At 38.1% G+C, this 23,029-nt stretch overlaps 1 protein-coding gene across 1 annotated transcript; it reads right to left on the bottom strand.

Annotated features, from left to right (window-relative positions):
* Positions 1-20,038: 20,038 nt before the first annotated feature.
* Positions 20,039-22,210, bottom strand: LOC149198751 (uncharacterized). Its single transcript, XM_089400348.1, has one exon. It carries the CDS (start codon positions 22,208-22,210, stop codon positions 20,039-20,041), a length of 2,172 nt encoding a protein of 723 aa, XP_089256474.1.
* Between the last annotated feature and the right edge of the window lie 819 nt (positions 22,211-23,029).

Below are 23,029 nucleotides of genomic sequence, written 5' to 3'. Positions count from 1 at the left end.
AAGCTCTCTGACCTCCATAGCTCAATAATGAAAATGATTGATGTTTGGGCCCCACAGCCCTATCTATCACCCTATTTTCCATGTTTGGGGGAACGTTGTAAAAGCCCGAGATCTCCATTGAAAAAACCGAAAGAGACGCAAGGATCAGTCCCACAACATCTTCATCATAGAACCCTCTGTTCCCGTAAACACCAAGAGTCATTTTTTAGACCTACCACACATGTCATGTACTTCTCCATCTCTATAAGTCCATAACATTCATTCCATATTTATGTCTTGAACGATGCTTTCACTTTAGGTTTTGGTTGTATCCATTGCAAGAATATCACACATGGCCAGCTTCAGCCAACACCTCAATAAGCGAAAAAGAGTAGGTATCATTATCCACTCAGCATGATAGGCTTCCCCCTAAAAAGCTTTGCATATCTTGACATCATTTCTCCAAAATGCGCCATAAGGTCGAACATCTCGACCATGTTTATCACCATCTCACACTTGTACATGATAAGCATTTACGCCAATCGATAGAAAACCCCCCCACCCATAGCTCCCTTCATCATTGTCAATCCTTCTTCACACAAAGGAGCCATGAACAATCACTCCGACCTGGGAATAGTCTCACATATATATCTAAAAGTTTAGCCTCATTATGCTACATTCATTTACACATTCACCCTGTCCTCTCGGCCCCCCACACAAATACTAACGGATGCACATTCGAGTCCTACATTTGGCCGATTGTTCATATGCATCACATAGCCCATTTGTGCCAACTCACCCACCCACCCAACACGCAGACCAACCAATGGTGCCCCCACCCTCAAAAGATACATTACACCTTCGCACAAGTTAATGTCATCATGGGGTACCCATCTGCATGGCTGTATATCCAAAGCAAACCATATTCTTTTGCACCTTCGCACAAGTTACTATCATCATGGGGCACATGTCTCCATGGATGTATATACAAAACAAACTGTATTCTTTTGGAAAAAAAAAACTCTCCCATCCACCTTTGATTTTTAAAATCCATGGCCCTCTTTGCCTATAGTCTCTGATCACCTTTGGTCACATCTCATCAGCAAACCACCCCCATTTTTCATGTCCGTCAAAAATCACTTACACCCATCCTGGAAAATCCTACCAACTCCAGGATCATCAGAAAGCATGTTTTGACTGTCGCCGTTTGCATCTCGAGCTCTGACCTCATAAGAGCTATCTATATCCTCCAATATCGATAGCCCTCATTATTGACCCAAGTTATTATAATCTGTTCATATCTATTTCCTGACTCACCACATCGGGCAGATGACACCCCTTTCCTATCGACTTCAACAAATGTATTCCATGAAAGAGTTAGTACCTTGGATACTCCCTTCCTTAATAGGGATATCCTCGGGTGGAACATTGGGAACCATTATTTCTAAGTGATGTCATCGATCCCTTGACATTCGACATCAACTCAAAACATTCATGTCAATGTGGCGCCGTACTTAGTTACTGTTGCATCTCGTTCATATAGTCGAAGACCCCTGCTTCACCAAGCACCTTATTCAACAACTCTTATATTATGAGGTGGGGTAGGTACCTGCCGCCAAATATCTGTGCACACCATAACACCCATCCAAATTTCTTCGCCAATATATGCATAGGAAAATAATATTTTTCCTATTTGACCAGAAAGCGCCCCTGAGGGCGTAAGCAATGTTCATCATTAGTTATCAACTAGTCAACAACCAAAAAGTTGGATGAACACAAATCAGTGGTTGTCCAATTATAATCAATTCCGATTAGCCATCATAACGAGCATGGATCATGCCAGCCTCATATAGAACACACCATTATTAAATTTTTTCCACCAGAGCATGGGTATCATTTATACTTAGTCAGAGATTTTTCTCTACTCATCTTCAAAACAAGCTATCCTCTCTCAAGAAGATAATCCGACTATCCAAAGAAAATGAAAACATGATGTATTTCGGCTATACATCTGTTGCTAACCTCATACATCAGGGGGAAACTGTTAACACCGGAAAATTTTACGACTTCTAGTACAATCCAGAAGACATTAAAAGTGTCGAGAAAAATGCATAGGTGAACATTTTCTAGCCAAATACATTATAAAGATTAAAAAAATCGAAGGTTCTCATAAGGTCCAAAGTTCATAAAGAAAATCAATTAAGTTTGTGCATATATTTCTTCGATAAATGCGCGTGTGTGACATATCATAAAAAAATCCACTCGGTTGCAGAAAACGTGACTCAACAGTCTGGGACCACTCCACACACTTGGAGCCGATTTCCTGATAGGGTGTCGGCCTCATACAACCAGATTCGAGTTGCCTTGGAGAAGTGCAACCCTCAATGGTATCCTCTTTTCCTACTCATGTGTCTTTATCATGCATGTACCAAGAGAGGGAAGAGGGATTAAAAAAACTCTATATAAACAGGCCATGGGAGAGCCAAAAGAAGAGACATTGTTATGTTGGCCAAATTGCTTGTAAGCAAACCACCATTTCATTGTTGAACCAAGGAAGTGAAGAGCACTAGAATGTTGTCAAAATTGATTCTAAGCAACCCAACATCTTAGTGAGTGAAGAGAAATCCACCCTTTGGAGAGTCTTCACGCTTCTTTGAGAGATAGGAGAAACTTGCAAAGAGATTGAGGAAAAGAAACATCCTTGCTGAGGATTTTTGAGCTCCCTAGCTCAAGGAATTCTCTTTAAGTGTTTTAGTATTCTGATTGTATTCAACCTCTACCACCAGCAATCAATAAAGGGATATTTTGCCATATATTATTGATGTGTTTGATCCATTTGAGCATTATTATGTTCATGCACCTCTTTGTTTAAGTTTATGTTTTTGCATGCATTGTATCCATTATTTACAATGTTGTGTTTATTTAAGTTTTTCCACTAACAACACCAATTTTTATTGTGATCCTTTGCAGGTAACAATCCACTACCAAGGGGGTGTTTTTTGGTACACTTGTGGTGCTCCAAAAACACTACAACAACCCCAATAGTGGAGCATTAGAGCAACCAATTGCTCCTCCAAAAGAACTATCTTCTTCGTTAATGCCTTGTAGGAGTAGCAAAGGTGAAAAGTCCCTTGCATGAAATATGAGGGTGTATATATAACAAAAGGGGTGATTCTTCACCTCCCTTGTGGCTCTTGGACTACCCTTATGACTGTTTGACTTCCATATGACCTTTTAACTCCTTCATGACTTTTCACATTCTATAGATGACTCTTGGATTTTCAATTTACATCACATTCTCATATATGCAAAATTACGTAATCATATCCACAAATGATGTGGCAAATGATGACTCATATAACATCTTGGCAAGACATGACATGACATTGATGACATGGATTACATGATGATATAGAAATGTCAAGCCATTGTTTCTACTGATATCTTTGTGTCTTATTGAAATATGGAGCATGTTATTCTTCTCCCCCCTCCATAAGGCTTGAAAGTAGGGATTCTTTACTATGATCTTGATCTTCATCTATTGTCGCAATATGGTGTCCTTTCATCTTCCCGTTCAATGATCAAATTTTATTTTCAGCTACATAGGTGTCTTCTAGCATGGTCTCCTTCTTCTTCGTTTATTATCATCATGCCATGACAAGATATAATACCTACAATTGGAAGAAACTTATGACGAGACAACATCAGTTCGAAAGCTCATAGTCTAACATGCTTCATGAAGATAACTGACTAAGCTTGAATTGGGTGCTGGATTGAGAGACTGACTCAGGGATTGCACATTGTGTGGTTCCAAAGGTTAAGGGCTAGGAATGAGGCTTGAGACTATGCAATACACAGTTCAGGATGGCTAGGGTAAGGTGACTGCATAGTTGAGGGGCTCATGGAGGCATCCTTGAGGTTTGAAGTTTCCTAGTACACAACTGTGGAGGGAGAGAGGCCTAGGGATTGTGAAATTGCACATTTCAAGGAGGAAACCTAAGAGCTTGAGGCTTGACACTATGTAATGCGCAAAAGGAGTTGACTAAGAGGCTAAACTACACATTTGTGGAGCTCAAGGTTGAGGGCTAAGCACTGAGACTACATAGTGCACAGTTTTGGGAGGAAATAACTGTGCATTGCATAGTTCCAGGAAACAAGGAATGATATTTAGGTTGAGACTACACAGTTCTAGAAGGCTAAGTGAAGGATTAGTACTCGGGCAGGAACATTTCAAAATTTGGCTAAGTGTGGGATCAATGAGGTTAAGGTGAACAAAGAAAAAACTTTAACGTGATCACACAATCAAAAAAATCGACGACACACAATTAATCACTCAGAACACATGAACAACATGAACCCCTCAATGCAACAACAATACAATAACTTCCCCCAAGTGTGATGGTAAATATACACCTTGCGACGAAAATGCCGACATTTGTGCTACGATGCATAAAACTTTGGGAATGAGTCTAACACATGTCTATATGATAAATAGGACTCACTAACACCAAAGTTACCCCTTGAAACAGACCATAACTCTGCTTATGCGACATGAAATACTACCAATGCGAAAATATGGAACTTTGGTTTTCTTCCAAACGAGGCCTTAAAATTTAGATAATATACATGGAATGTCTATTATTACTAGTGATGACAACATGCAAGGTCAAAGTAGGCTTTGAAATTTGGATGTAGGCCAAAATTTTGGAGGGTGTTGTAGCAGTGACAACATGACTAGAACCCTGGGGTTTCCAAATTTATTTTTATTGAATGAGGAGGAATTCTTTTATGTTTGATCATATTCTTAATCACCCTTTTTTTTTGACACATGGACTAATAATTTTATTTGTGTGCTCTTCTTCAAACCATATTTCCCTAAGCTCGAAACCCTTTTCTTTTCATGTTTCAACTTAGAACTATTGGTCCATGTCAACTTTTGCTACCTAGCTGCCTACTATAAAATCATATCAAGACCTTCCACCTATGGTGATTTATTAAACAAACATGTGTATCTATATTTTCTATTCACTTATCTTATGATGATGATTCACTTGGCTTATAAGTATATTTTTCATTCCACTATGCAGTTATGGAAATTGAGCAACGACATGAGGGTGAAGATGTGTCCCATCAAGTTGATCAACTAGACGATGATCAAGATGTGTGCTATGGACCTGATCAACCACTAGAGGATCATGTGTCCTATCAAGCTGATCAAGCATCACTAGGGGAATGATATGTGCAACATAAAGCTAATCAACCACTGGAGGAAGAAGATTTTCCCTATCAAGTTGATCAACCACTGGAAGAACGAATTATTTCTTCTCTTTGTGATAGGATAATAGGGAGTTGTATTGGTTTGGAAAGGCATGGACCATTGCATAAGTTTGGATGCAAGCACAACATAGTACCTATAGGAATTTACAGGGTAAGTTCCTCAGAAAGAACACCAAAAGGACACCGCTCACAACCAGATCACAGATCAATACACCAGTATTTTTGACGTGGTTAAAACCCTCAAAGAGGGAAACAGTCCACGACCTGTGCCAACGTGGCTACTACAGGCAATTTATTAATCAAAGAATGAAAATTTACATAAGCTTCTCTCATGCACGGATTACCCGAACAATGACCCTCCATGCGCTTTAAATAGAACTCATGGACCAATCGGGTGTCAAGCCACAGATCAAGTGTCGGTAATACCGAGGAGAGAGTGAACCGTCGGATCACTACATCTCATGACCGTCGAATTGTAAGTTACAAAATGTACAACGGTAAAGAAACACACTTTACCTAACTCTATACCTAACTCTACACTAGACCAAGTTGAACTTAACTATATCCTATGTGTCGGAATATCCTAACATCCCAACTTAAGAACAACTTGGGATAGGATTGAAGGATTTGCAAATATGACACAATAGGAGAAGGAAGGAGGCACTAGAGCCTATCCCCCCTTAGTGACAACTTCCTGAACTCCAAGCATATATCGAAGTTTAGTGAACTTCGCCTCTGTGAGAGCCTTTGTGAAGATGTCTGCAACTTGATCATCTATTGAACAATATTGCACTTCAAGAACATGGTCATGAATGAGCTTTCTGATGAAGTGCATGTGTAGTTCAATGTGTTTGCTGCGCTGATGCTGGACTGGATCTTTGCATAGCTGAATGGCACTTTGATTATCACACCAAAGTGTGGTTGGATGCTGCTGCTCAAAGCCAAACTCTGATAGGATCTGACGAAGCCACAAGGCTTCCTTACTAGCTTCCACGGCACCACGATACTCTGCTTCTGCTGACGAAAGAGAAATGGCATCCTGTTTCTTACAAGCCCATGTAATAGGTCCTGAACCAAGAGTGAAGACATAACCGGCAGTAGACTTCCGATCATCAGGGTCACCAGCCCAATCAGAATCAGTGAAACCAACTAATAGAGGAGCTGCTTTGGCACTGTAATGAATCCCAAACTGAACTGTACCTCGAACATAACGAAGTATTCTTTTAGCTGCTTTCCAATGACTTTCACGGGGGTTTTGCATAAAACGAGCAACAAGGCCAACAGCAAAGGAAAGGTCAGGACGAGTATGGGTTAAATACAAGAGTTTTCCTACAAGTTGACAGTATAAGGTAGCATCAACTTCAGGAGAAGTACAAGAGACTGAAAGTTTGACTCCAGACTGAAAGGGAGAAGGGGCTGGCTTACAGTCTTCCATGTGAAAATGACGAAGAATATCACAAGCATACTTGGACTGGGAAAGGGAAATACCCTCCTTGGATTGCAAGACTTGAAGACCGAGAAAATAGTGTAAGTGTCCTAAGTCTGTCATTTCAAATTTCTTTTTAAGGCTGGACTTCACATGGTTTATAAGGTTGGGATCACTACCAGTAAGAATAAGATCATCAACATAAAGAACAAGGATGATAAGAGAGTTGCCCACTTTCTTGGTGTAGACAGTATTGTCAGAATAACACCTAGAAAAGCCAGATTCTAAAAGAAAGCTATCCATTTTGGCATACCAAGCCCGAGGAGCTTGCTTGAGACCATAAAGGGATTTCTTAAGTCGACATACAAGGCTGGAGTCTGTTTGGATGAAGCCAATGGGTTGTTCCATATAGATTTCTTCATGCAAGTCCCCATGCAAGAAGGCAGATTTAACATCCATCTGATGGACTTCCCATTTTAAAGAGGCAGCAAGGGAAAGAACAAGGCGGATAGAGTTCATTTTGGCAACAAGGGAGAAGGTTTCAGTGTAGTCAATGCCTTCAACCTGTGAAAAGCCCTTAGCAACAAGACGAGCTTTATGTTTATCAACTTTCCCATCTGGTCCATACTTGGTTCTGTAAACCCATTTACATCTAACAAGTTTGCGTCCCTTTGGTAGAGGAACAAGATCCCATGTATCATTTGTCAACAATGAATGATATTCTTCATTCATAGCTGCTTCCCAATGTGGATGGCCTGAAGCTTCTGCAAAAGTGTCAGGATCATGATTTACTGGAGCTTGAGCCAGTAAAGAAGAGGCTCTTTCAAACTGAGAACGTGTACGTCGCTGATCTGTAGGATCACCGGCAAGATCACCTGCTGCATCCCGAGTAGCACGGACCCATCTTGGAAGTTGAGGATCCTGAGAAGGTGGGGGAGGATTGTCATCCTCACTTTCATCATCTGAAGAAGAAATTTTTTCAAAAGTAGAAGAGATAGGAAGAGGTGGCACATCCGCCGGACTAGGCTCGCAGGCCGATTTATTTTCATCAAATTTTACATCTCTTCTAATGATAACATTTTTGGACTTAAATGGAATAAGTCTATAACCTTTTACATCTTCAGAATATCCAACAAAAGTACATTTCTCACTCTTAGGTTCTAAAGCTTTATGCTTTTCATCTGGAATATGGGCCCATGCTTCACTTCCAAAAACACGAAAGTGACTTACATCTGGTTTAATGGAACTCCAAGCTTCTTCTGGAGTGATATTCTTTAGAACCTTAGTAGGAGTGCGATTGATTATATAATTTGCACAATTAATTGCTTCGGCCCAAAAACTAAGACTGAGTCCTTTAGATTGCAGCATACAATTAGCCATTTCCTTTAAGGTGCGATTTTTCCTTTCAGCTACACCATTTTGTTGTGGAGTGTATGGAACAGTATGTTGCATTTGAATTCCATTTTCGGTGCAAAAGTTGATGAATGTGTTTTTAACATATTCTCCACCATTATCAGTTCTTAGCTTAAGAATTTGATGTCCAGATTGTTTTTCAACAAAGGCTTTGAAGGCCAAAAATGTGTTAAATACTTCGCTCTTGAGTTTTAAGAAGTATACCCAAGTGCGTCTGGAGAAATCATCAATGAAAGTTAAGAAATACTTGCAGCCAGAGAATGAAGCAACAGGAAGTGGACCACATAAATCACTGTGCACAAGCTGTAAAGGGGCTGAGGCGTGCCAAGAGGCACGTTTTTCAAAACTGTCCCGATGATGTTTTCCGAGTACACATCCGGAACAAACACCATCTCTGCAAGATACCATAGGAAGACCTGTCACCATATTTTCTTTACATAGATGCTGAAGGGAGCGATAGTTTAAGTGACCAAATCGCTCATGCCAAAGTTTGCTCACTTCATCATTATGAGCAACAAATACTGAGGGAAGATTTGATGACCCAAAGTTGTGAAACTTATAAACCTTGTGGAATCATCAGCAATACCAGTAGCTAGAATCTGTTTAGGATCTCTTAGATCCTTGATTACAACATCATGAGGTGAAAATTCAACAATTTTACCTTCACCTGAATGAGTTATCTGATATACAGATAGAAGGTTGCAGGATAAGGTTGGAACACATAATACATCATTAAACTGACCATTGTCTAGATGAACAGTTCCAGTCCCTACAACATTAAGAGATCTATCATCACCAACATATATATTTTTGGTGTTACAATCATTTAAAGAAGAAAACATGGCTTGGTTTTTGGCCTTGTGATAAGAGGCTCCAGAATCAATGAGCCACTCATGAGAATGAGAAGAAGAAGATACATTCAATGCATAACCAGATTGAGATGATTGACAATGACATGCAAAAAGTGCCATTCCTGAAGTTGAAGTTGAAGTATGCTCCACATGGATGTTATGTTTCTTCATTGCGGCTTCCAAGGCTTCCATCTTCTTAAAGCATTTAGATTCTAAGTGGCCATCTCGATTACAAAAGTTACAATGTCTATCAGTCTTCTTCCATTTGTTTTTATTGGTCTTATCATTTTGCTGAAATGATCTTTCAGTTTGAGGCTGAGTTTGCTTAGGACCCTTGTTTGGTTTAGGACCATTCTTTTTAGGATATGACTTCTTAGGATTCTTTGAATTTGGTTGCTGCTGGGCGGCTAACGCTTTCTTGGAAGAGTTTCCAAGATTAAGAAGACCAAGGTGTAAGAGTTTTTCTTGTTCTCTTATTAAAGAATCACAAAAAGAGTCAAACGAAGGGGCCTTGTAGTCTTTTCCTTGACAAATGAAAGCTTCCCTTGTAGAATGGAAAGTGGAAACAAATACAGAGTAGGCTGGTCCCAACTTAGTAAGGATGGAATAAATAAGGTTACTATCTTCTTTCTTAACCTTAACACCTTCCAAGAGATATCTAAGGGTCTTGAATTTGGACAAGAAATCTTCAATGCAAGAAAAATTATTAGGATCCAATGTAAGCAACTCATTTTCAAGTTGATGGGCTCTAATTTCATTTTTAATCCCAAAAACTTTAGTGATTTGTTCCAATGCTTCATGAGGAGTATCAAGTTCTGCAATATGGAATCTAAGATCAGGAGAAATAGACATCCCTATCAAACCACGTGCTTGATCTTGTCTATTTTCCCATTTTGTAGCCTTGTCTTCATCTTTCGGTTTCTTCTCTTGGCCTGTGGCTATTTTGTAGAGACCTTTACTTCTAAGTAAATCTTCCATGTAGGATATCCATTGGAAGTAGTTAGTGTTGTCAAGAATGACTTGGCATGGACTTTCCATTTAAAAAAAACTGAAGCTGAAGATGCTGAAAGTAAGTGTTCCAATGGATAGATCTCGAAAAATTAGGCGGTTTTAAAAAAAACGGCTCTGTAAAAGGCTTCCGGATGAAGAAGTTATGGATTTTTCAAAAAAAATTGTTGAGAGAGAGAGAGAGAGAGAGAGAGAGAGGGGGGGGGGGCCTTGGTTTGCGTGCTTGCTTTGAGAAAGCTCTTTTTTCCTACAAAACACAAAACAAAAAACCCAACACGGACATGCAAAGAAAACGAACCTTATGGCTCGAAGTTAGCTTTAGCAAAAAAACTAGATATTTTAAAAAATGAACCTTGCGGCTCAAAGTTAGCTTTAGCTGAAAAACTAAATATTTTTCTCAATGTTTCTGATTTTCCGAGATCACACTAAGGTGCAGGGAAAAGAGCATACGCATGAGAAAAATCCTTCCTTTCGGTTTCTGATTTGCCCAGATCGCACAGAGTCGCAGGGCAAAGAGCATACGCAGAAATGAAAGGTATAGATCCGGTTAAAAAAAAAGGCTAAATAAACCGAAACCGAAATAAGCAGAGAGAAAATAACAGTAAACTGCAAATAAAGACTGTATACCTCCAGATCTTAAAAATGACGCAGCTAGGGCTACCGGAAACCTTTTCGCGTGAAACGAAAGGGGTTCCTCACTGGAACAGATGCTCCGAACACAACAGAGCAGTCCTCTCGGCCTGAAAGCAGTCAGAAACAACAGATCTAGGAAACGGCAGTCGGACGCAGTTCTACCGGCTTCAGATTTGGATCACCAACGGACGCGGCCCTCAAATAGCTCTGATACCATGTAGGAATTTACAGGGTAAGTTCCTCAGAAAGAACACCAAAAGGACACCGCTCACAACCAGATCACAGATCAATACACCAGTATTTTTGACGTGGTTAAAACCCTCAAAGAGGGAAACAGTCCACGGCCTGTGCCAATGTGGCTACTACAGGCAATTTATTAATCAAAGAATGAAAATTTACATAAGCTTCTCTCATGCACGGATTACCCGAACAATGACCCTCCATGCGCTTTAAATAGAACTCATGGACCAATCGGGTGTCAAGCCACGGATCAAGCGTCGGTAATACCGAGGAGAGAGTGAACCGTCGGATCACTACATATCGTGACCGTTGGATTGTAAGTTACAAAATGTACAACGGTAAAGAAACACACTTTACCTAACTCTATACCTAACTCTACACTAGACCAAGTTGAACTTAACTATATCCTATGTGTCGGAATATCCTAACAGTACCTTGGGGAGACTATCCCCACTCGCACTGTTAGAAACCATGTAAATAACATCATTCAACAATATTTTGAGAAAGATTTAGTTGTTGCACAAGCTCAGATACTACATGGGTTGATCAAACATGAAACATGACACAAAGCTTTTGGGTGTCCAAGATGCTAAAAGCAAGAAGATACATATGAATGTCATTGAAAATATATCAAAGGCATTCACTATGTTTGGAAAATAAAGAAAATCCGATGTTTGAGCTGCGCGCAGGGAAATTACAACTGCTATTGTTGCACCAAGTACATCAAGACAACAAAAGTTGGAAACAATGTCAAAATTGCTCCATGTCTCGAGAAAAACATTGCACAAGCATACCAAATTTAGGGTTCAAGTAACTCAAAATGATGAATCTACTTATTGAGAACTTACCTCCAGGAAACCCTACCAAGATAGGTCTACAACAGTAATTAGAGCACTTGTGGTAGAGATTTGGGAGAGACATTCTCGTGCTATCCCAGATAGAAATCATGACGTACAACATTGCATAGCTAAAGGTGAGTATGTGGAACATGCTAAGAACATTGTGTAAATGAAAAAAGCTGCATTGTTTGAGGAATTTAAGGAAAAAAAATCACCATATGAAGATCCATAAGGATGTTTCAGAATTTGAAACCATGGTTTATTAGGCCTAACAAAATTCGCGAAACATGTTGTTTCCCATATCATGTTGAATTTCAACTTTATTATGAAACTTTTCGGGAATTTTACAAGAATAAATATCACAACGACCCTTCTTCTCCTACAATGCATGATTTTGTTTCATTAATATTGTGTAGAAGGGAGCTAGAAGAGGTATTTTATAAGAAAATACGTGTAGGTGGTAGAAGATGCATTGAATGTGGTGATTTGGCATTATTCCATAAGAAATTTTGTATTGATCCCAACCAGTCCGGGATGTCATATGTCACTGTCACATGGAAGCATTATGAGTATGACATGGGAAATCAACCATCTTCTTCAGCTATGGCGCCTAAGAGGATCAACTATGTTGAAGATGAGATTCCTATTTCACAATTCATGGGGGTGTTTCAAAACAAAATTTACAAATATATCAAACACTCACACATGTCCAGGTGGAAAGTGTTTGAATTTAAGCATTCTCGCGAAGTCTTTTAGCTAGGCACAATATTTTCAGTGGTGGACTTTGCTAAGAATTACAAATTTTCTCCTAAGGCAAAGATCTTATCTTGATGGTAGGGATAACACTGATGCGTCACATGATGTGATTAAGGAGTATCATTTTTACACCATTGATGATCATGAGCATGACACATTATTCGTGCAACATTGCTTTAACCTGATTTATGAATCATTAAAAAAATGACATATCATTCAAGAAGCATTGGATATGGTCAGATGGTTGTGCAGGGAAATTCAAGTCGACATGAAATTTTTATTGGTTAAGCCGACTACATAGGAAGATAAAAATTCATCATACTTGGAGCTACTTTGAAGCAGGACATGAAATGGGTGAGCATGATGGTGCAGGTGCTTGTGTGAAGTGAACACTTAGGAGGTACCAAATGAGTCATGATGCAGATTGACTCAAATCATCACTAGAGGTGGTCAACTGGTGCAGATCCCATTTAGGACATGAAGGTCATGAATCTATTAGGCCTGTACGTAGTTTCTTTTGTAATGTTGAACTTGGTGATGTGAATATATCCATTCCTTAGTATTGTAATACTATAGAAGGAACAAGGGAATTACACTTAATGCAGAGCAAATACACGGGGGAAATATTTTCCATCGAGACAAGAAAACTCACATGTTTTTGTGAGTTTTGAATTGGTGTTGATGGATGTAGACTTGATCATTGTGAAGACACAAGCACATGAAAGGATGAAAATATGTCCCTCTTAATCCAATGGGACCTCATCCAATTATGACGTGGCAAGACATGCACGATGAAGAAACCATCATTTCGTTTGATCATGATCAAGTCTTTGATCTTGCAAGGGAAGGTATCTAACCCATCTATCATTAACATTTTCATCTATAAATTGAAATCTTGAATGCATTTAACTAGTACATATTTTGTATTTTGGTTGTGTGTGATGTTTTTTCTATCACTACCCCCGCAAGAAACGAAGAGAATGTGGCCTACATTTTGATGTGATGCACATAGGTGAAAAGTAGGTTAGTGAGACCATATGAATATGGATAATTCACACACAAAATTGGTGACATGGTTGCGATGGGCCATTTTTTTGAAAAGGTTAATAAATAGGATGACCACATCATTTATAGAGATTTTATGCCTAAATATATATACTGTCAATATAATCATCTAGTCATAGCAACTTAGATCAATCTCATAGAAATCAAAATAAAGAAAGGTGAACCAAGGAGATGGAAGATGACAAAATCAAACCATGAATGTGTTAGCACTTCATAATTGCTTCAGGTTGAAGAGAGGAACCCAAAGGTAACCACAAACGACTTTAAAACTGGAATCTAACCCTTCCAACTTCAGAGAGGGCTCTCTCTATATAAATCTTCAGTCACTTAGATGACTGGTTGTCTTAGGTTTTAGGATGGGAATGAATATGAGAGAGAAATATGCTTCTAAAAGTTTTATGGCATAGCTATAGAGATATCCATTGGGCATGGAGTCTGATTGATTAAAGTGATTAATAACTGGTTATGGAGCAGATCTATGACAAGGCTGAGGTACCCACAACTTCTGTATATTTAAATTTGTTATAGTATAGGGTGGATGAATTAATAATTACAATCTACGAAGCATAAATAATCTAGCAGAGATGAATTTTACACTTAGATTTAGATGAAAACATTGATATAATTTGAAAGGAATGAAACAAAGCACCTATCTTGGATGAATTATGTATTCATATGAACTTCATTCAAATAATGGAAAGAAGAACATATTCATGAATAACTTAGAAAATAACACATAAATACAGAAAGAAGCACATCACCAAAAAATAATGACATAGGAATCCTTGAGAAAAGGAGCTCTGTACTTATGTACTGATCACTTGTATTAAAACTCCACAATTTACAATATCAAAGAAAATACCTCTCTTTTTACTCCCCAATAACCTTATACACACTAAAATTCATGAAATATATTCAATTAGATCATCCCTAGACTAAGGAAGTCAAAATCCATCCTTTTCCCAAAGATAGAATCAGTTACATTAAAATTTAGAAGTGTCTGCTAAGAAATAGGGATCAAATTTATGAAAAATAGGGGTCAAATATTAGATTATATCTCTTTAATCATGATACCTGTTACAGAAATGAAGGAGGTTTTTGGAGATTAGTTTGTGTTTGAGAGAAACCTCTCTCAGCTTTTGAAAATCCTTCTCTAACTCCTCAGAATCCATGCCCAAAGATCATGTCTAAAACAGGAAATGGGGAAATCTGAAAAGTAGGTTGTAAAGATTCATTCGAATCTTCCAATATATGATACCTGTCAAGTGATCCGGATTTAAACAGGAACGCAATAAAATACAGAGATAACCATAAAGACAAATATGCAGCGGAAATAATACTTCATTTCATTACTGTAAAATACTGAAATATGCTTACAAATAGAAATGGAAATAACCCAGCTAGGGCGATGGTAGCTTATCTCTGAGAAGAGATGTGTCGGCTACATGCCTCTGAACTGTTCTCCAAAAACTGTGTTACAATGAGGCTCGAGGGCCTATTTATTGTTGAGAAACAATGGAAAACCCTTCACATTCCAAAACCTAACCCTAGAAGATGAAACGCCAAATTGTGGGCCCCGTTTTTGGGTAAGTTGGTACATCAACTTCCCGGGGTCGCGAATTGGTCGTACTATCTCCGTTTGACGCGCATGATAGCCCGTTGGAAAGATCTCTCCGAGGACTACGACGAAAAAGGCGATTTTTAGACAGAAAAATCGCTGGCGATGGATTTCCCAAAAAACGTCGTTTAGGGCCTCAAAACGGCTCCAGAAGTTTAGGACCCGAAAAACTGCTAAAAATAGTAAACTGTGCTATAATTAAGGAAACAGAAAAACTGAAAGAGACAGTTGTGGGGGTCCAAATGGGATAGGTGGGTGGCCACCAACATCCACCTGGATCATCAAGACAATTATATTCATAAAACATCCTTCCATTCTTAAAAATCATCACTTACAACAAAAGCACAACGACCGAGTGCAACTAATCTTTTCTTGCATAGGTTTGACCAGTCGTTGGAGTCTTTGATTGAGAAAAATGGTTGAGGGATGATGTTGATAATCTCAAATATTTTCTTGAACCTTGATACATAGGAAATAGTGCCAAAAACCGTAATACTATATCAAATCTTAACGCCTTTGATAGTAGCGTAGCAGAAAAGTGCAGTGATGAAGGAATAAATGTGAAACTGTCTAGTTGCGCGTCCTCTTGAGGTATTAAACACAAAATGAACAAGAAAAACAAACTTCTAGAACCTCGAGGTCGCCAAGTTGCAAGAAACCATAACAACTGTGAAAGCACAACAAGAAAGAAACACAACAGATTTTTACACCTTTTTTTTTGCAAACGATGTCACAAGGTTTGACGTAGCTACAAATTGACCAAATTAAATGACCAAGCTTGACATTGACTACTATAACATAGGAATCTAACTGAACATATTATGGAGACTTTCATTCTTATGAGCCATTGACCGGATGAGTAGATGATGCAAATGACAAGCCCTGAAGTCGAGTCTATAGTAATCAAATGTAATCTAATTTAGTATAAGCAACTCAAATGTATGATTTTTGTAATTTATAAATGTGACAATTGAATACTCTTGTAATTTTTGAATGTAGAAATGTTTCCCTCTGATCTAGGATCGATTCATAATGGTGTACATATATGTTATATAAGATTTATTTTCCTTGAGGTGCTTAAGTTTCTAAAGTACACCAAATTTCAAGGAGGTTTTACTTTTATGGATATGATCCTTATGTGAACCCCATAGATCTAAAATTTAATTAAAATTTAGAATCATTAGGGATTTAGATTTAGATTTATTAAAATTTTTGATCTTAATTTTTTTAAATGTCATGTATAGTATTCATGTTGAGCATGCAAGAAATTTTATAGATCTATATACATGTCATATATTTGGTTTCTAGAAAATCCATTTCAGTATGTAACAACCAAGTTGATATAATATTTTTTTACTTAAAATGGAAATTCAACTATCTAGGTTATGAACAACATTGAAATATTTGTATGTTATTAATAAATGTCATGTGTTAGTTTGATATAAAACTTTGAAAGAGTTACACACATGCTTCATATTGGATTGTAAAAAGTGCAACATCATGTTGTGACTATTAAACTCTTTTAGATAACCTCAATAGAAATAAAATCAAATAAAACTTATTTGTAGTTTACATCTTGACATCTTTTGAAATCATTGTACTTTAACATACATTGATTGTGCACTAAAAGACACTTTCTACAAGCCAATATGACAACTAAAATTGTTATTTTGTAAAATTTTACTTCTTGAATGTTTTTAATTGAAAGTCTTAAGATAATGAATTGTTGAAATACTTGGATAGGCAAGTAAATTTAGAAAAGTGCATTAACATACATTGACTACATTAAAAGACACTTTCTACAAATTCAATATTATATTGATGTACATGATTTATTTTAGTTCATTTTAAGTATCAAAGTGACTTGCATCATAGTAAGATTGTACTTATTTCCTTAGTCAATGAAACTAGAATTCAAAATTGCTATTTTGTAAAATTTTACTTCTCGAATGTTCTTAATTGAAGGTATTAAGATAAAGAATTGATTGAAATATTTGGATAGGCAATGAAGTTTAGAAAAGTACATAAAATTATAGAAACACATCATTAATTATTTAAATTAACATACATTGATTGCATTAAAAGACACTTTCTACAAATTCAATATTAAATTGATGTACATGATATATTTTAGTTCATTTTAAGTATTAAATTGACTTGCATCATAGTAAGATTGTACTTATTTCCTTAGTCTATGAAACTAGAATTCAAAATTGTTACTTTGTAAAATTTTACTTCTTGAATATTCTTAATTGAAGGTCTAAAGTTAAGGAATTGATTGAAATAGTTGGATAGCCAACTAAATTTAGGAAAGTTCATAGAATTATATAAAATTATCTAACCACACATCTTTAATTGTTTTTTGGTATATTAAATTCCAATACATATGACTTATAGATCATGTTATGACTAAGCTCCTGTAGATGACCTCAAAAGAAATAAAATTTAATAAAACTTATCTGTTGAACATTACTCATTGAAGACATATTTTAAAATTGAATTTAAAATGTATTTCAATCCTATTTGTGTTTTTTAATTGAACCATGAACATATATTGTAGTTCGTTTTAATTATCAAAGTGAATTGCATCATAGTCTAAGATTGTGCTTATTTTCTTAGTTTATTTCCTAGAAGTCAAAATTGTTATCTTGTTATTTATGTATGATAATAAACTGTTCATATGAAAATATATATAAATTACATTATATATAAACATCCACAAACTGAAATAATAAGCATCCATAAAATGAAATAATGTTCATGCATCCATAAACTGTCCATGTATGAAAATATACAATATTTGTACATCTGATGTGAATGTGCCCTATGAAATGGGCCAAAAAATATATAAACTATGTATGATCCACTCTATAAAGTATCGCTTCTAGAACACTTATGTGTGTTCCACTGCGCAGAGTGAGCGTCCATAATCCCATACTGCAATATAGCACATTCAAATTCAAATTAATTAAAACATTATTTGTACAAAATAAACAATATGGAAGTAAAATATTTTGCGCGATACATTTAAATAGTCCCCTTCGTGTGACTCATTCAAGTGCAAATGGAAGTCAGGTGGGATGCAGGATTGATCAATCTAGGTTTGGTTCTCGCCTACCTATGGCTCAATGCCTCCATACCCAACATCCCACTCACATGTCCACGTAACTGTAGCATCAACACCCCTCTTCATCTGGGCCTGTGTACACAATGACAAAGACAAATTATAATTAGTCTACGAATTAATTAGCATGCATACATGTAACTAAAAAAAGAAAATGTTGAAATCTTAGGAATATTTTTTTTTACCTCAAGTGCTAGTCCATGTGGTTGTACATAGTGAATCTCCTGCACATGAGTCTTATGAGGTGGATGTGGAGGAGACTAAGCCATGAAAACATGCACTAGAGGAGGCTACTTTGGTTAGTCAACTGCCCCCTTAGATAACCTCAAAAGCTCATCTGTGTAGCTGGGTTGTGCATGCATGTTATCATTAACTTATTAATATAAATGTAATCTGATACGAACTTATAATGTATAATTTGATGATAAGAGTCAAAAGTTTCATATATATATGTACTTGGTTTGTGTCATGTGGGTCGTGCACCCTCCAAGTGCCACAAATGGTATCATGACACATATGTGCATATGACAAAAGTTGAGCATGCCCTAGAATCTTGAGATATGAATCATCCTGTAATGCAACTGGTGGGCCACGAGGCAACGAAGGTGGTCTTATCATCTCTCCATAATATGCGACATGTGCAGTGGCCAATGTCATTTTCATGTTATCTACAATTGTATGCCTAGTCTCAGTGTCAAGCTACGACGACTACTCTAGCTCCATCGACATGACCATGCTCTAATATGGTTGTGGCAACAATATCGGAGGTGGTGCTACATGTACAAGGTCCATATGAGCCCTGACACGTTCATAACTACGTCCCAAGCAGGGTGCATAAAACTTAGATCTAGTGTTGGTGTAATCTAGCCTCATATGTAGCACAAAATCCACATATATATTCTTTGCAAAGTAAATTTGGACTTGGTCATGGTGGGGTAATTGGATCCAAGATTCAATGAATAAATCATAAACAAAAGGGGCCGCATCAACATTCTTAAAGTATTTTAGCTGAATTAGACCAACATGTCTAGCATGATAGTTTGGAGGGATGTAAAACAACTCCCTATGAACCTCAATGTTCTTGGTGGCATATTTCACCGCCTTCCAAGTATGGGGGCCTCTAACCTCTAGCCTCCTAATCCTATGTATGGAATAAAGGAGGTGGCTTTGTGAGTCTACCCTCTGGTATGTCTCGATAAACCTATTGATGCTATCTAGCATCAAAGACAAACTACACCTAGTAGGCGAACTAGTAGAGATTTTATATAGCTCTCGTGCAATATATGTCTGTTGGGCCCCAACATCCTCAATTGTGATACTGGCTATAGTGTCATTCCACGGAGGGATTTACTCTACACTTTGATCCTTATCTTCACCCTGCTGAGGGTCTGCGAATCATAAGCATAATTATATATATATATATATATATATCTATATCTATATATATATATATCTTTTTTTTTTCCCATGGAAAAAGTCGTAATTTCTATTAATATATAAGAAATTACATTTTGTAGATGCCGAGGCATATGCATATGGAGGCATTACTTGCCTATCAGGATACATGTAAGACTGTCTGAAAAAACTTATACTGCTGAATGCTGATCCTCCACGCAGGGAGTCTGTAAAATCTGAGTTGTATCAAAACTACCCTCAACAGAAAGAGGGAAAAAGATGCAAAAATATATATCTTCTCTACGCAGAGAGAGTATTATATATGCCTATACAAAAATTGTTGTATCTACAACTGAATAATAGATATGAGAAAATAAAAATGTTTTTTACAATGAGTTCTACAAAAACATGGGCTTAAAGCCCAATTTGTCCTTGTTCTATGAATGGTCTGTGGTAATATTGATGGTGAGTACCATCGATCTCCTCCTGTATCAACCAGACATTGTCCTGTAGATGCGTTGCCTCTTTTGAAAGTTGATTAGCCTCCGAGTTTTGTTCCCTGTAGATATGTCGACAGACAAAAGAGTCAAATATGTCTATCATTCTATGAGCTTCCCCTAGAATATGCCTGAGAGTATATGCATTGCAATGTGATGCATTGTTGAGCCAATTACATACGATTTTAGAATCACCAAATAACTGAAGATGTCTGCAATGATGAGTTAATGCAAAATAAATGAGATGTTTTGCAGAGCAGAGTTCGGCAAAATTGTTTGTGCCCATCCCCAAGTTTATTTGAATTTTAAACCAGTGGGTATCATTCAGGTATAGTATGGCTCCCCCACCACAGCCTGCTTCCTGAGCAGAACCATCAAAATATGCCCAAGGTTTAGATTTATCAATGATTTCAGGGGTGATGGTGCGCTGAGGGGCTATGTTGTCATCCTCGGGAAGGAGATCATAGTCAGAGATAATGTGATGTACAATAGAAGGCCAGTGAGGATCCTTGAGATTGAAAATGGACTGGTTTCTGGCTATCCAAATGGCCCAGCAAACAAGGAGAGGCATGTTCCTGGCTTTGCCTTTGTGGGCTATACACCAGGTATTCCAAGCCTCTTGGATATTGTTGCCATGCCAGGGGTGCAGGGAAGGGTAGTGGGCAGTAATACCATTCCATAACTCCTTAGATGACGAGCAGTTCAGGAAGAGATGTTCAGTGTTCTCTTCATCAATACGACAAAGATGGCAATGGAAGGGACCATGGAAGGATCTCTTCATCAGATTGGCACCAGTAGGGATCTTGTCAAAGAGAATGTTCCACAATAACAGGCGGGTACGAGGGGCGGCCTTGAGTTTCCAGAAAGTTTTCCAATTTGGGTCAATAGACCGAGGTTTATGGGGATCCATGAGCCCGTTGTATCCTTCTTTTGGGATATATGTACCATTCTTGGCAAGGGCCCAAATAATTTCATCAGGTTCCTCTGTTAAACGGATATGGGCCTGTGTGAGGGCTTCTATATATAGTTTCCAAACCTGTCTCCAATGTTCAGGTATGTCTAAATCTTGAGAAGTTTTCCATGCCTGATGAAAGACTGTGGAATTGTTGCAGTCGCCAATATGCTTGATGTAGATAATGCCTCTGTCATTTAGGAATCTGATTAAATCGGCTGGCAACCTGTGTGCATTCCCACATCCCACCCATGGGTCCGTTCCAATACGAACAGCGTTGCCTTCCTTTATTCTCCAGGTAATTCCTTGTCGCAACAGGGGGAGCGCATTCATCATTGCCTTCCATATGTTGGAGATATTACTAGATGGGGGCCGAGTCTGTCTGAACCAATCCATCAAGTTTGAAGGCCATATGTATTTTGCTTGAGCTACCCGGGTCCAGAGACTATTTGAGCTAATGAGCTGCCAGCCCAGCTTAGCAGCCAAGGCTTTCGAGAATAGCTCAAGTCTTTTTATGCCCCATCCTCCCCATCGTTTTGGTATAGCGATGCGGTCCCATTTGACCCAGGCAAAAATTTTCCTAGGTTGATTGCCCTTCCATAAGAATCTGCAACAAATATTTTGTAGTCTGTTCAGTATGCCTTTTGGTATCCATGCGAGGGTCATCCAGAACACTGGGGTGGCCTCAATAACAGCCTTAATGAGGGTTAATTTGCCATCCCGGGAAAGATATTTGTGGTACCAGATCTGTAAGCGTTTTTCCACCTTTGCGATAAGCCAAGTCCAGTTTGCGATCCTGTATCCGAGAGGCTTTAATCGGAAGCCCATATATTTAAGCCCGTCATCCAAATTGAGTATAGAGAAAGGAAACCGCTGGGTATAATATATGGACTCATGCTGAGAGCAGCCGATAATGGTGATGGTGGATTTTCCTTCGTTAATCATCATCCCCCTTGCCTGTTGAAAGAGCTTGAAGATATTATAGAGTATAGAAGAATCGTCGATGCTGCCATTTAAGAATATCAGGACATCATCAACAAACAATAGGTGTGTCAAAAAGAAGTGCTCCGAAATCTTGATGCCAACTAGCTGATTTCTGTCCCGATCTGTAGTGATGGATCTGCTCAGACCTTCCATAATAAGAAAAAAGAGTAGAGGGGAGAGGGGGCAGCCCTGCTTGAGCCCCCTTTCTGATAGGAAAAAAGGAGTAGCTTCATCGTTAAGGAGGACACTATAGGATACATCCTTTATGCAGCTCATAATCCATTTGATGTAAGCAAAAGGGAATCCAAGGTGAGTAAGTATTAACCTGATATAGAGCCAATTTTCTCTGTCAAAAGCCTTAGAAAGGTCCACCTTGAGGATCATGCCCTTCTGTTTCTTTGTCTTCAGAGTATGGAGAAGTTCCTATGTAGTGGCAATCGCTTCATGTATCTGTCGATGCTGTAGAAAAGAAAATTGTTCAGGAGATACATGTCTAGACAGTATGGGCTTCAGGCGATTTGCAATGATTTTGGCAATAATCTTATACAGAACATTGCAGAGAGAGATGGATCTAAAATCATTGAAAGAGGTAGGTGAGTCAGATTTCGGAATTAGGGCTATAAAAGTGGATTTGATGGCTGCAGGTATGCTTCCATTCCTCCTACTGTCCTCCACGATTCTGAGTAGATCATCCCCAAAGGTGTCAAAATATGAAATAAAGAATTCGATGGTCCACCCATCCGATCCAGCACTCTTGTCTCTTTTAAACCATTTTATGGTGGCTACAAGTTCCACCTTCAATATAGCCATCATCAGATTCTCTGAATCCTCCTGTTCTACATATCTGGGGAAGTATTCAGCAACTCGCATAATCTCTAGTATGTTAGCCTCACGTGGTGCCTTGTAGTGGATTTGAAGTGTTCATTAGCAAGTCTGGCCAGACGCTGCTATTCAATGATCATCTGTCCCTGT

This window comes from Pinus tabuliformis, chromosome 2_1 (genome assembly GCF_031772625.1).
Source record: "Pinus tabuliformis cultivar Carrire ecotype Pingquan chromosome 2_1, CPIR1, whole genome shotgun sequence".
Taxonomy (NCBI): domain Eukaryota; kingdom Viridiplantae; phylum Streptophyta; class Pinopsida; order Pinales; family Pinaceae; genus Pinus; species Pinus tabuliformis.
This window is presented reverse-complemented; position numbering and strand designations above follow the sequence as displayed.

Bases quoted from the DNA above. Each gene is read 5' to 3' on its own strand.
- LOC149198751 (XM_089400348.1), bottom strand. From the start codon at position 22,210: ATGGAAGGTCTGAGCAGATCCATCACTACAGATCGGGACAGAAATCAG.